Raw genomic sequence first — 15,836 nt, forward strand, 5'->3', positions numbered from 1 at the left:
TTTGGCAAAGGGGGAAAAAACAACATGGGCTGAGAATGAGCTAGAAACTCAGAATGGGAGTGATTCTTTTAACCTCTCACACACCAGTTTCTTAAACTGCCCAACAAAGCAGCTTTCTGCTCTGAGGTAAGACACACACCATCATTGTATTTGGACCAAGATGTAGCTGTTTTAGGTTTTAGTGCCTAAGAAATCACAGACACCTTGTATTGTGCTCTAAGTCATAGAAGCAGATCTCCAGTAACGGTGTTTATTTTCTGTAAAATTGTCTAAATCAAAAACCTGCTGAGAAATGTCCTCACTTTAGTTTTTTTAAAAAAGTGATTTTCAAAGTCACTAAACCCAAAGTCATCCTGACTGTAATAGATTTTCAAAACGGTTCCTGAACATGTCTGTGATCCACTGTACCTGAATCTCTCACTTAAACATGACTAAAACCAGTTAGACCAGTTTACTGCCGCTGGCTGGTGCCTCAGAAGAGCCGACTTTCAGTGTGTTTTATCAACTCATTGCACCCAGTCGAGAAGGTACAGAGCAGGGAGTAAAATATTTCTAAATACCTTTTTCTTAAAAACTTTTTCACCTGGAGACATCTTCATCGTCCACTTCATCCACTCTGACCTCTGCAGAGCCCTCGGGTGTTCGGTTGGTAGTAACAGCTACGTATGAATTAGGAAGACCAGAAAAAAATGGAAAACAATCTTGGTGAGTTAATCAACAAGTACTGTTAAAGACAAAAAAAAGCAGCAGCATAAAGGTGCTTCCAGATGCAATAACTGAAAGCTTAAAGTGTGCTGTTAGTCAGTTGTCTTGTTTCTAAATGCATTATTTATATTATTCAGACCATATAATGTTCTGTGCAACATGCAGAAGCTTGTTCCTGTGACAGTAAATGAGTAGACAACAACAAAATACTTGAAATATTCATTCAGTTAATGTCAAAATATAAAAACAAGGCGGTTTTGTTAGGCATTTCTAGAACAGAAACACTGAAACACAATACATCCTTTAAACACACAGTACAACACAAAACCTGCCTGACCAGATTCTTTTTCATGCTCTTTTTTCATGAACATTGTTTTAACAAAGTAAACCCTGACGGTAAAACCCCACCCACATTTTCTTGTAAATAGAAGTGAGAAAAACATCTGTGTTATGCAGCCCAGTGCCAGCACTCAACAAAAATGCTTTTGTAAAATATGGCAATAACTTCAGAGACTGTATATGTAGATGAATTGGGTGTTTCAAGTATATATGAAGTATTTGCATATATGTAAATATATGTTTTATACTATAGTTCATCTCACAGTGCAGCCTCAAAACACAGAAACATCTAAACCTCACTTTTAAACATAGAAGATAGGTCACAGCCAAAATCAGAACATTTCAACACATGATTTCTTCCACTAAAAAGTTTTCTGATTTTCAATGCATTTTCCATTTCCAATTCTCACACAGTACAAATGAGTGTGGGAGGTTATAAATAATTCTTAGCTGATTTTACTCATATTTTTTAAAATTAATTAATTTTTTTTTTTTTTTTTGCAGCTTCTTTTCATTTCACCTCAGACTGATTTATTTTGGTTTAGGGTCATTCTAAAAATGTGTGATCATTTGGGTTTTGTCTCACCTTGTTATTGTTTAGACACTGTCTGTCAATGAAAAATCTTAAAGTCAAAAATAACTCTTTCACAGAAACCCAGGGGAGCAGCATAGCACAAGGGTCAGTCATACAAAGCAGAGATAACTGGTGTAATAACCTTGTCACTATAGCTTGACTCATCAGTGTGAGAAAATTTGCTAACTTCCTTCTTTGAAAGTATCTAAACTAAGCCGAGCATAAATTATCAAAGCTGTTTCAAAAAGTTATGAAATTATGGCATTATGGTAATTGTCATTCTGTATTTCTGCATATCTGGCCCAAACAGTAACTGTCAGATTTTCCTCTTCAGGAGAGGAAGGTAGCATCCCCCTACCAGAGGTCAGGCTCGTCCTCATTGGTGAGAGATGGGCTGGCAAAAGCTTGTCTGGCAACACCATACTACGAAAGGAAAGGTTTGAGTGCGGCCGAAACAGAACAACGGAGTCTGAGGTGAGACATGACATGGTCGAGGGCAGGATGATCACTGTGGTCGATTCTCCAGGATGGAGCAGGTCTCTCTCCCTCAGAGAGATCCCAGAGGGGGACAAGCAAAGGTTTAAACTGAACGCGTCCAAGTGTCACCCTGGACCACACGCTTTTCTCCTTATTGTCCCCATAGACTGTGCTTTCTCTGAGGATGAGAGGAAGATTGTGGACGAGCACATGAAGCTCCTGGGGAGGCGGGTTTGGAGATACACCATGGTGCTGTTCACCTGTCAGGACTTTCTCAATGGGAAGACCATAGAGGAACACATCGACAGCGAGGGGGGCACGCTCAAGTGGTTGATAGAAAAGTGCAGCAACAATTACCATGTGTTTAATAACAAAAACATAAAAGATTCATCTCAGGTAACAGAGCTGCTGAAGAAGATAGACGAGATGGTGTGGAGAAACAACGGCACTTACTACAAGTTAGATGAACAGATGTTTAACATCATCCAAGAGAAGCAACGAGAAGTTGCTGAAAGGGCAGAAGAGAGACGGAGGAGGGCTGAAGAACAGAGGCAACAAATGAAAACACTCATTCTAGGTCAGTGTGACAGTGAGGCTCAATCACACACGCCTTGCATTTAATGTTGCCCCTTTACCAGCTACATGTTTAAAGGGGTAGTTTGATGTTTTTGGGAATAGATGAGAAGATTAATTTTAAATTAATCATTTATTTTCATTTGCACAGTCATCTGTCTTTCTGTAACATAATTTGCATATCCACAGCAGGATATAAGAAGCAAGTATGAAATCCAGTTAGGTTTAATATGTGTTAAAGGAAAATGTAAACTGAAAACCTGCCTATTGTGTACAATAACCTCCATAACTAATTTGTTTTGTTTGATGATATAAGAGATGAAATCCGTCCCAAAGCTCCGGGTGGTTCTCTTGGGATGCCGCGGCGTTGGGAAAACCTCAGCATTGAATACCATCTTGCAAATCAAAGCACAAGACGGGAAAAGAACAACAGACTCAGTGGCCCATGAGGGTTTTGTGGGCACAACTGAAATAACTCTTGTTGACACACCAGGCTGGTGGAAGGGCTTCCCTGCGTTTGACACTCCTGAAGCGATCAAAGAGGAACTGAGGCGCAGCATGTTTCTCTGCCCCCCTGGGCCACACGTCTTCCTGGTGGTGATAGATGCAGATGCATCCTTCAATGCCAATCACTTAGACGCTGTGACGACACATGCGGAGCTGCTTGGGGAAGGAGTGTGGAGACACACAGTGATAGTTTTCACAAGAGGAGACTGGCTGGGAACACGCACTATAGAGGAGTACATCGAGGGGGAGGGACAGGCCTTACAGTGTCTAGTTAAACAATGTGGAAACAGATATCATGTCCTCAATAACAAGAGTGCCGATGATGGTACTCAGATCGCTGAGCTGCTGGAGAAAATCACTGGGACTGTAGCTGGAAATGGTTTGGACTACTTTGTTCCAGATGAGCAGATATTGTGGACCATTGAAGAAAGAAGAAAAAGAGTAGAAGAAAGAGCAAGAGTGAGGCAAAGTCATGTCAAAGCCAGAGGGGAAAGCCATAGAGGTACAGTATTCACACTCTTCTAGCATTTGTGAGTGTACAACTAGGGATGAACAAAATTACAGAAATACAATTAAAATTAAACTGTGTTGCAACACAATGGAAAACCTCATAATGTTTAGCTTTATTTGAGACTGTCAGAGGTCACTAACATTTCTAACAACATAATGTGTTAAGTTATAATTACCTCATTTTACTGTCAGTCAAGCCAGTGTGTGTGCTTGCCTCAGTTGTGAAGCTGCTTTTCAATAATCTGATTTACACTAGTTTTTCTGGGCAGCACTAGAAACTACAACTTCCATCAACAGACATGTAGCATCTGATACTCTGATACTCTTTTTTTTGTTTGTTTTTTTTCTCAGACTGCAGAAATAAGTTACAGGAGCTGAGGATAGTGATGCTTGGAGAGAAGACAAATGGAAAGAGTTCAACAGGAAATAACCTTCTACATAAAGAAGTGTTTGCCACCTGTGAGAGCGAACTCTGTCAGGTGCACGAGGCAGAAGTTGCTGGACGACGGATCACAGTGATCGACACCCCAGGGTGGTGGAAGCAGTCCTCTCACTGCACCGAAGAAATGGACAGAGAAATCGTCCGAGGTCTGTCGCTGAGTCCACCAGGGGTTCATGCTGTCCTGCTGGTTATTCCCTTGGATCTGACGTTCAGGGATGTTCAGCAGGCCACCCTGACAGAATATATGAACCTCTTTAACACCATCATCTGGAAACACACAATGGTTCTGTTCACATATGGAGACAATCTAGCAGATAGAAGTGTGGAGGAGCACATTGAGAGGGAACACTGGGCCCTGCGCTGGTTGGTAGACAAATGTCAGAACAAATACCACGTCATGAACAATATGAAGAAAAATCAGATGAGTCAGGTCACTGAGCTTCTTGACAAAATAGAAGAAATGGTGGCAGAAAACAGCGGCCAGCTCTTCTGCCCCGACATGGATGACGTCCATCTTAGAATTGAAGAGAAGTTTGAGAGGATGCAGCTCAAACACGTCCTGAAGGAACGACTGACGCAGGGTTACAAAATGAGAGAACTGGAGCTGATTACGGGCTTCAAGAAAAAACTCCTCGAGCTGCAAGATGAGATCAGGGGAAGCGTGCCGACCACAAAGTCCAAGTCACTTAGTGAGTATTATACTGTGAGGATTATACTCTGAGATTTTTTTTCTATTATTATATAAATATATTAGTATTTTAATCTTTTGTTTTGATGACCATTGTTAGTTGGTGACACGACCAAAATCAAAGCCATAGGTTTTGGTCAGAAGAGGAAGAATCAAAAAGAGAAGTTGGAAACCATAAATGCAAAGATTGATCAGGAAATTGAAAAACTGAATAAAGAAATACTGAAATCCACACAGTTTCAAGGCAGCATAGACTTCTTGCTCCCGGACTGTAAGTAAAAATGGTATTATAACTTCTAACATTCACAATAGCACAGAGCACAGCTGCAGTTAAATTGTGTTTTTGTTTCATTTACAGTGAAAGGAGACAGTCCAGCACCATCTATCACTGATTCAGCCAATAACTTTGGTAAAGTTCTGGGTTGGCTGTCTACACTTCAGATCAGCACCAATACAGAGAACCAGATGACCCTGAACTTCTCTCAGACCTCAGGGTACAGGTCTGTCCTACCACAGGACTTTGACTTCAACACAAAAGAGGATACTGAATGGATGCAGTAGGCTACTCCAAGAATTTTCAGTGGTATAAAAGTCCATAATTACCATATTCCATAATTCTGAAATCATTAATAAATAATTGGAAAATTATTAAATCATTTATTTCTTTATTAATCATTAAGTCACACAAAACCCCTTTCAGAGCTGATTTGAGTAACAGACTTATTTTACAAATACAAATGATTTAATGTGTAATCTTTAACTAATGCACGATTTACAATAATTTAATGTATGAATTAATGCAGGAAGTATCACATGATCAAGTCACTATGGTTTACTGTGATTGGTTCATACTTAATAGATGATCAAATAAGGAATGTTTATTCACATTTAATTCATGCATTTATTGATATGCCACCAAATTAGCTGTATTAAAATTGCAAAGGTTAATATCAGCTCCATGAATTTGATCACATCATTCATGCTTTTAAGAAATGTATCTCAAAAATGTAAACTGTAAATATGTGCAAATCTTTTACATGTGTAATCTAAACTCTGACTTTTTGTACAAATGTATAGCATACACTCTTTAAAATTAATTTAAAATGTTAAACAAGTACCGCTAAGTTACTGTAAAATACAGTATTATTATACAGTATTAGTATTTTACAGTAACTTAGCGGTACTTGTTTAACACTTTAAATGTTATATATATATATATATATATATATATATATATCTGTGTATATATATATATATATATATATATATATATATATATATATATATATATATATATATATATATATACAGACATATATATATATATATATACATGTACAGATTTTTACCATTACTGGTGACCTGTCCAGGGTGTACCCCTGCCTTTCCTCCAAAGAGAGCTGGGATAGGCTCCAGGAGATCACTGTGACCCTAAATAGGAATAAGTGGGTATAGATAATGGATGGATAAATGAATTTTTACCATTATAAATGTAAAAAAATTTTTACTAGTATATGTACTAGTCATGTTATTGTTGCTTATGTCACCACTCATCGCCTATATTCTGTGTCTGTCATTTACATGTGCTTTTACACATTTTTTTATTCTATACTTTGTACTTTCTTACAGAGTGTGTATCCTCTAGCTTGTCTTCCCTGTGAGGCACTTTAGCTGATCTTAGGGCACAGTTTCTCTAAACATGTAGCCAGCCAACAGATGTTGCACCATGGGTATGTTTGTATTTCGGAGTTCTCATATGTGGTGTAGAGATTCACAATGTGCTGCTTTTATTTGTGGGCTTTCTCTCTCTCTCTCCTTGTTCCTGCTCAGAGCAGGCAGACCAGACGACCCACTGCTCAGAGTGCTTTCCAATTGTATCCAGCTGAATAATGAAATTTTAAACAGACAAGTTGTTAATAAAATAATAATAAAATAATAAAATAATTTAAAAAATTCACCTTAACCTTGCAAGTAGCTGTATTAGTCTTCTTCTATCAGTGTAACATTTAATTTCAAAATTGAGTAGATGCAACCTGTGTTTTCCATTAAAAACTCAAATTTATCTTTAGAAAACCTTCAGTCTACCACATGATTGTGCACTACTGGCTACTTGTAAACTTTAAATTACAGGATATTCCTATACACACGTTAAAATCACCCGACGAGCTCAAGTTCTCACAAAAATATCAAGGACATGACATATGTCCATAAATAGGTAAGTACATAGCCTGTAATTGTGATATCTTACCACAGGGTGATGTCCTACTCTGCTTTGATGAATGAGACTTCCCCACACTGGCTGGTCAGACCTTGACATCATCCAACATTTTCTTATATATTAGGTGTATAAGAGGAGATCAAGACCTTGACCCACAACCTGCAATGTAACACGTCTGGGCTAAGTTTCCTTGTCCTCCATGCCTGTGAAGAGACACGTAAGCTGCATTTGGAAATTGCTTTTTGAAGCACTTAAATGTGCACTAGAGATATTAATATTAATGCAGTAAATGCAAACTGTGAAGCGAAAAGACAAAGTAAATTGTTTCATATGAAAGGAGCTGCCACAAAGAAAGCATGCAGGGTGCAAATGAAGTCACTCTAGGAGTCACTCTACTCAGGAATTGTTGATCTTAGCACCAGTTGGTTCTATTCAAGAAGTGCTTTTGGTCATATAGGAGGCACAAAATTAGAAGAAAGAAAAAAATCAAAGTTTATTAGTAGTCTACTTTCATTATCATACCAGCTTAACTGTAACATTTCTCAGATTTCTTGTCATTATCCATGCAAACCTTGGAAAGTTTAGCAATCTACTTCAAATATGATAAATGTGTGTGAACAGTGTGGTCAGTGGTACTTTTTGAATACAGTATTTTATAATAGTATATTATGAGCAGGGTGTTTCATACTTTTATGTGAAATTGAGCTGATGATGAGCCTCTTGAAATAGACCTGCCTGCCCTGTGTAATTACACACTTTTGTGAAGCAGGTCACAAGCAGAGTTATGCTTCAGTCAGTGACAATGCCAAATTAGTTGCATAGATTTACATTGGTAGCATTTTAAGTAAATTTCACTTTTTTTTTTGTTGTTTGTCATAGTGTTTAAAGTTGAGATAGCAAAAAAAAAAAAACACCTTTATGTTTCTGTGTGTCTTTGTCCTGCCCCTCTTCCCTTTTGAAGCCGCCCTTGGTTCTGAAAGATTTTTTTATCTGATGCACTCACATCAAGGGTGGATATGGTGTAAGTTCACCTTTAAACTAAATGCTGCATTTCCACTAAATGTCAGTAGGTTATCTTCCACCTGTTGCTCCCTGTTCTGTCATTGTGTAATTCAAACACTGGCGTCACGTTACACATGTTAACTTTTATTTTGGATTCATTAATGGTACAAATAAAACTGGCTTCCTTAAAGCTACCTCCAAAATAAATAAAGAAATTATATTACTTTGAGATCTGAAACTGCTGGTCTAGTTGCTGCGTTTAATGATTGTTTGAATAGCTCATCAGCTTTATTATTCATGTAAGATGAATAAAATGTGATGGATCGCAGTTTTCTTAGCTCACTGCCATCTGGAGAAACTTTCCGATGCTGTCGGTGGTACTGAAATGCTTATCAGTGCCAGAGTAATTATGTAGTTTAGCTACATAGTTGCTGGAAACTTGCCATATAAATAGAGTTGAGTTGTGTTACTTAGGTTATATAATCTTATCATAGGGAGCATGTTTTTTGAAGTGTAGACTATTTGGTACACACAGTGGCTGGTTTGGTGTATAATACACAGACTCAAATACTGTTTACCTACATTTACAGGTACATTTCATTTGTTATTGCCTATATTGACATTACTGTTTGTAATTTTAATCTAAAATATTATTTCACAGTCTTGCATTTCAGGTGGAGATGGTACACACTGAACCTTTAAAAACTCTTCCTTCATGAAGGTGATTGTTCAGTTTGTGTTTTTCAGAGATCTGTTGTTTCAACTGTATGATAAGGGGTAGATCCCAAAGCAAATACAGGCCACCTCACGTTCCCACTCCAATCTATACCAACAGGGAAGCTACTGAGACTCACAAGATAGAGCTGTCCAGGATTTCTCCACTACAGGAGGTCTGGAGATTTGTTATTGATCCATCTGTAGCCATTTAGTTTCCCACATCCTTCAAGTTCCTGTGGATAGCTTAATCTGCAGCACTGCATCATAGTCCACAATGTATTATACAGTTTGTTTGAAGTTTTCACTGGACAGGAAGGGTATGAGAAATTGTAATTTGAAAGGTAACTAGTAAATACAGCTGTGAAACAGATGCAATGGAATAAAAAGTACAATATCTGGAATTTAGTGCAGTAAAAGTATAAAGTGCAAATACTCAAGTAAAGTGTAAGTAACTAAAATTTGTACTTAAGTACAATACATGAGTGTATGTTCCTTGCACCAACTAGTGTTCACAGTATGATCTGGAGAGTGGACATGCAGTCTAACAAACACTAATACTATTAATCATATTATTGAACTGTGCATCAATTCATTATCAATAACAATCAGTATAAAAAAACACATTGTGAAAATGTTCCCTGTTTTATCCACTAGGGGGCCACAAATCACCGCGGCTATGACTCCCTGACGTAATTTCCGTGAGACGGAAGTGAAAATTGTGGATTAGAAATCCTCATAGTGACATGACAAATCAAACTACACTCTAGAAAATACGCGAAAAAACAGCCAAGCGCGAAGCAGGTGGGTGTATTATGGAATAATGAAGGCAGCGTGTAGTTGTTCACCTGTAGAAAGTAGATGTTTTATCGCAGGTCACGGTTTTTGTGGACTGGTTTGAATGAAGTGGAATAAAGTGGATGGAGCAGCCCTGAGCTGTTTGCTAACAGAAAAGCTAATGAGCTAATGTTTGTGTTGGGTGTTTTCACTTTACTGAAGGATGAATGCGTGTATTTAGATTATCAGGACTTTTGGCCAGTGTGTCATGTCTCAGCTCGTCTGTTTTATATTAGCATCACACAGGCCTAACCCTATATTTCACCCTTAATGTGCTACCTCATGAACAGGTATTTGAACAAGTCCTCTTCATAAACAGAAAGCATGGTAAGACATGATTTATTTCCATTTAAATCATAAGCATACCGGTGACATTTCTTCAGTCATTCATGGATACTAGATTTTTAGCACTGATTACTGCAGCCCCTTGTTGTTTTGCCTTCAACAGCATGGTAGAGTGAAGGTTAAATCTACAGCCCAGCAGGAGGAGGAAAAAAGAAAGGAGCGGGAGAAGAAACTGAAGATATATGTGACAGCACGAGACGCCTGCTTTTCTAAGGTCTTTTACAAAGTCACATTTCACTGTGCATTTTTAGCGATAGAGCTGGCCGTCTTTGTGTTTTTGTTCAAAATTGAAGTGAACAGACAAAACCAAAATAAATCATCCTGCTAAAAGCCTGGTATATCTTGCCAACTTATCATTGCACCGTTTGACATGTTTCTTCATAATGTCTCTGAAGTTGGCAAATGAAAAATTTGCAGTTGGGTTGGGGACTAAGAGCTACGGATGATGTTGGGAAGCTTAAAAACATCAGTAAAATCCTTTAAATGGAAAACTATAAGCTCTAAAATGTGTACTTTTAGACTGAGCATGTGTCCATCTGGTTCAAAATTGTAATTCTGTCTGCCTGTTACTCTTTGTGTTATCTTCACACTTCTACCTTTCTCCTATATAACAGAGGAAGGAAGGTATATGGGATGATGAGGCACTCCAGCTGACCCAACAGCTTCTGTCATCCAACCCTGATTTTGCAACCCTGTGGAACTACAGAAGAGAGATCCTAATGCACCTTGAGACTGTGAAGTAAGATTGTTACATGCAGATTCTGACTATAACTTTTAACAATTTTTGAAGGGGGGAAATCCGTTTAGATTTGACAGCTCATGGTTTTGTTTTTTGATGCTGGCTCCAGGGACAAGGATGAAGTGCAAAAGATTTACGAGGCCGAACTGTTGTTTCTGGAGGCTTGCTTGAAGGTGAACCCGAAGTCCTATGGCAGCTGGCATCACCGAGGTTGGGTGTCAGCTCGCTTGCCTCGACCGGATTGGACTAGAGAGCTAAGTCTGTGTGATCGCTGCCTCAGCATTGACGACCGCAATTGTGAGTAAAGGAGTAGAAAAAGGGAAAATACTTTCACTATATTTTTCCTGTCGTGGTGCACTCATGAACTATTCATAAGATTTAATTTTTCTCTCCTTTTTGATTCTATATTCTTGCATCTCAACCAGTCCATTGCTGGGATTATCGCCGGGTAGTTGTCAAAATGTCTGGTGTGCCTGTGGATCAGGAATTGGAGTTTACTGATCGTCTCATTGGCTCCAACTTCTCCAACTACTCCAGCTGGCACTACCGCAGCACCTTACTCCCCCTCCTGCACCCGGAGTCTCCTGAGCCCCCCTCACCCTGCCATGAGCCTCCCCAGACCTCCCCCCCACCTTCTCCACAAATTCACTCTCATCGTGTCTGTGAAGAGCAACTCCTCAAAGGTAAACTTAGACAATTGAATGGCCAAATTGCTTAGTAAGCAATACCCAAAACAAACAGACAGGTGGCAGCCTGAGGCTGTACAATGACTGTAAAGACTTAACACATTGCAAGTGATGTTTGATGTTTAATTGAGCACATATGGCATCTTACTACACCTGTTTTTGTTTGTTTGTTTGTTGTTGTTTGTTTAGAATATGAGCTTGTACAAAATGCTTTCTTCACCGACCCCAATGACCAGAGTGCCTGGTTTTACTATCGTTGGTTGCTAGGCAGAGGTATGCCTATATGAATGAAGTACATACAACTTTTTCTCTGCATGCACATATTTGCTGTCCTTGTTCATGTTCATTTATCACACAGATGTTGCTCAATCCTGAGTTTTCAGTCACTTTTTTTTTTTTAATATAAATACAGCGGAACGAGAAGAGATGATAAGTTGTGTTTACGTCAGTCGGGATGAGGAGAGAGTGGCTGTTGCCTTCTCCAGGCCCGTCAATGTAAGCTTTCTTGTTCTTACATTTATTTGACAGATGGTAATATTTCTCAATATTTAGTTTCTTTTCAAAACTCTACACACAGTTCACATTTGTCAACATGCAGCTCAACACAATATGTGTGTGTGTGTGTGTGTGTGTGTGTGTCATTGTGGAATAACTGTATGTAGAGATATGCAGCAGTGGTTGAAATGTAGATGTGAGTTTTTCAAAGAGAGGCAAAAATAGTAGCCTTATATGGCATTTTTAGATGTGCTGAATACACTAACAATAAAACATGCACCTCCTTTTGAATTGGTGGTATCCTATTAAAACAAGTGATTTAAAACAAGTTTCTGCATTTAAATAGATTGCTAGGACTCCATGTCAGAACACATGCACAAGCAAACCTTTAAAAAAAAAAAAAAAAAAAAAAACAGTAGGAGAATTCATAATGCAGAACATTTATGTCCATTGAAAAAGTCAGCTCTGTCTGAGTAATGTATTAAAAAAAAATTTAATACTGTGTCTGTCTGGTCCTCCACTTTAACCGAGTGATATGTCTTCCTGCCTTTGGCCTGTCAGGCGCAGTTGGTTGGCCTGATGCTGGTCCTTGATGGTCAGCCCCAGAGAGTTGAGTGGAGGAGCGTCCACCCACGCTTTAAACACAGCCCTGTCTGGGTATCCTTTTCCTTCTGATGTAGATCTGACAGGTTACAACAACAGGCATTAATGTTAAGTGTCTCTGTGAGCCACAGATTAAACAAGATTCTGCTCTCATGATTATTCACATACCATGTGCTGATAAAACGCTCTGGTATGTGCACCAACAGAAAGAAGAGTTTCATCTTAGTGGAATGTAGTTGCTGGCTGCACCTCAGGTGTGTAGCAGGATTATTTTGCCTTTTTTAACCTTAACACTGCCTCAGATCTGTGATCTTCCTCCCGGCACAATAAGCGACATCACCAATGAACACAATCTGACTGTGCACTGGACAGAAAAACACACTCACAGAGACTGTGCTCTGTACACAGGTGACATACTGTGTTTCTTTACATTATTCTCTGTTAGGAGCTGGATTAGAAATATACACACAGCTGCTACTTTATTCAATACATCTGCTAAATGCCATCTAATTGGAGTCTAATACAACTCTTCAGTCATAAAATTGTCTTTGATGATGCATTTATCTTATTGCACTTTTAGTTACTGTGTATGTTTTAACATTGAGGTCATAGTTAGTGGTCATGTTGTAGTGGACTGGTATATTCAGTGGGGTTTCTGATGTTCTGACCTGAGTATTATAAACTTTGTAAAAGTAGATTGTTGTAGCAGGTTGTTGTTTTTAATTGTAGCAGAGTATACAAGTATACCTAATGAAGTGGCCTCCCTGTATATTTCCTAAAGTATGAACTTACAACTTCCCCAGGTCGAACTGAGAGTTGGTGTCGGGACTCAGCTACAGATCAGGAACTTTTCAGGTACTTGTGTTTTTGCACAATAGCAGCTCATTTGTTTCTTTTTTAATTTTAAGGAGTGAGAACTCAGTGAGCTTTTTCTATGTAGGAGTGAGCTCTCAGTAGAGAAGACCTCAGTGTTGCAGTCAGAGCTACAATCATGCAACCAGTTACAAGAACTAGAGCCGCTCAATAAGTGTAAGTCCTTTAAAATTCATTAAATCTCCTTCTCTGTAGTTCTGAAGTTCTCTGTAGAGCCAAAACACCAACACACAAATAATACATAATACAGAAATGTATTTCTGCTAAGCATGAAGTTTTCCTTGTCTCTACTTACTAAGCCTCTTTGGTTTTGCAGGGTGCCTACTGACCATTATTCTCCTGATGAGGGCACTAGACCCTCTAGGATATGAAAAGGAAACACTTGCTCATTTCCAAACACTGAAAGTGAGTGCCAGTCATACACAGTTTGTGGCACTGGTTATAAACAAGACAAAGATCACTGGCTGAATGCTTGTATTTTTTCCTTCAGGAAGTGGATTCCATGCGTGCTGCATATTACAGTGACCTCTGCAGCAAGTTTATGATTGAGAACACCATCCTGAAAATGGAGTATGCTGAAGTGCGTGTCTTCAGCATGTCTGACAAGGTTGGTTCAGGACTGTGACATGAAATCGTTGTTATCTTGATTCCTATCAGGGAAGATCTGAACCTAATTTGCCTGTTTCTTTTTTCCAACAGAACCTGACTACGTTATGTCACTTGGACCAGCTGTTGTTGGTTACTCATATCAACCTGTCCTGTAATCAGCTGCAGCGGCTGCCTCCTCAGTTTGCTATGTTGCAGTGCCTGGAGGTGATAAAACTGCAGTTCAAATCCAGTTGTCTCCACTACAGGGACATTGTTCCTTTTATTCTTATTTGCTTTCTTCAACTTTTTCTTACAGTTGGTAGATTACAACAGAAAAGATATACAGTTTTTTTGATGACCTTTTCTGCAACTAAGTGACTTCTTCCTGCTTGCAGGTCTTGGAGGCTGATAACAACGCCATAGAAAGCCTGGAGGGAGTGTATCACCTTCCCAAACTGGAGGAAGTCCTCTTGAAGAATAACAGTATCCTTCAATCGAAGAGTTATATTCATCAGTTTGCGTGCTAAGAGAATGTCATGTTCTGAAACTGTATTAATGTGGCAGCACAAGTGTCACAGGGATCACTTTGTCTTATATCAGTATACTCCTCTCAGTGTTCTAGTGACTCAAGGAATGAGTGAATCACTTCTGAGTGTACAAAGCTCAATGCTGCAAAAGAGCCTCAGTAAGGAGTGTAAGCAGCTGACTGGATGTGAGGGCTGAGATGTAAAAGACACACCAAAAACCCAAGGACACATTAATAGAGTTGAGACAATTGCAACGTTAATAAGAATCTTGAACTCAATGCATAAGTAATTTGTTTTTACCTGAAAGTCTCTTTAGTGATTCAGTAAACAAAAACAAGCACTGCAATTAGAGTAAACAGTATCATGGAGAACAGAAGAGATACCTTACACATTGCTGCAGATTCCTTCCCCTTCATGCGCCACTTCCCCTGATACACTTAAGAGGAATTAATGAAGTTTTGAAGGTTCTGACACTACAGCTATCTTCAAGTTTGTCTGATGAATTACAGTTTCGGAGCATGTCTATCTAATGTAAATATATGCATCCAAGTTCTGTATTTGGAAAAATTTTTAATGTCTTACTTATAAATCAGTGTAAAAGAAAGATGTGTAATATCTGTTACTGCCAATGTTAATCACCACAGCACACAGGAAAGCTTTTCCATTAACCCAAACACACAGACATCTCTACACTGGCAGATCTTCAGCCACTGGCCACCTGTCCCAAGTTGAAGCGACTTGATCTCCGCGGCAACCCTGTCACTCAGACAGCCAACATTGAGTCGGAGTTAGCCGAGCTGCTGCCCTCAGTCACAGACCTCCTGCTCTGATCAGACAGGGGGCAGAAATCACTGCCGCCATCGTCCCATCGTTCCCCGCAGTGTTTGTTTGTGAAAGAGAAAGTGGGTGTTTTTCAAGCATCTTGTGAATTTGTTTGTTCCAGTTGTTTGGGAGAATGTCAATCACAGCAACCCCTGAGGGTCTGAAAGCCTGATGCTTCAGAGCATATGTCAGAAACCTCTCGACACCTTCAGTGAACTCTCTAGATTTGTGCGAGCACGTGACAACAAGTGATATATTTCTTCACCTGTTTGCATATGAAAGTACTTAATCCAACACAACCAAATGCATGCAGAAAGACTGATACTGGAGTAAATTGACTGTATATGGATTGGCGTGCAGAAATGCCGGCCTTATTGCTTCTAGAAACTTTAAAATGGTGGAATTAGAAGAAATGCTTATAAATGGTGATCAGAGCATCACATAGTTCTCATACACATTTTTTTAAGTTGTGTAAAGCATTTAACACAAACATACTGTTGCACAGTAAGTCACAGAACCAGTAATAAAACAGCACACATTGTGTCACTGCCTTCCAATAAGCTTCTTGTCTG

General features: G+C 39.0%; 2 protein-coding genes across 2 annotated transcripts; both read left to right on the forward strand.

Annotated features, from left to right (window-relative positions):
- The first annotated feature begins 508 nt into the window (after window positions 1-508).
- On the forward strand, window positions 509-5,463 carry LOC113129272 (GTPase IMAP family member 8). The gene is made up of 6 exons (XM_026305166.1): window positions 509-705; window positions 1,953-2,672; window positions 2,985-3,677; window positions 4,037-4,816; window positions 4,916-5,086; window positions 5,174-5,463. Exons 1-6 carry the CDS (start codon window positions 690-692, stop codon window positions 5,374-5,376), a joined length of 2,583 nt encoding a protein of 860 aa, XP_026160951.1. The 5' UTR covers window positions 509-689; the 3' UTR covers window positions 5,377-5,463.
- Window positions 5,464-9,441: 3,978 nt separating this feature from the next.
- Window positions 9,442-15,818, forward strand: rabggta (Rab geranylgeranyltransferase subunit alpha). The gene is made up of 17 exons (XM_026305301.1): window positions 9,442-9,553; window positions 9,877-9,913; window positions 10,035-10,145; window positions 10,546-10,670; window positions 10,780-10,967; window positions 11,096-11,353; window positions 11,546-11,629; window positions 11,769-11,851; window positions 12,413-12,508; window positions 12,757-12,862; window positions 13,258-13,309; window positions 13,395-13,483; window positions 13,644-13,732; window positions 13,818-13,934; window positions 14,027-14,140; window positions 14,311-14,398; window positions 15,124-15,818. Exons 2-17 carry the CDS (start codon window positions 9,911-9,913, stop codon window positions 15,270-15,272), a joined length of 1,752 nt encoding a protein of 583 aa, XP_026161086.1. The 5' UTR covers window positions 9,442-9,553; window positions 9,877-9,910; the 3' UTR covers window positions 15,273-15,818.
- Window positions 15,819-15,836: the final 18 nt, after the last annotated feature.

The sequence above is a fragment of the Mastacembelus armatus genome, chromosome 4 (assembly GCF_900324485.2).
Source record: "Mastacembelus armatus chromosome 4, fMasArm1.2, whole genome shotgun sequence".
NCBI lineage: Eukaryota > Metazoa > Chordata > Actinopteri > Synbranchiformes > Mastacembelidae > Mastacembelus > Mastacembelus armatus.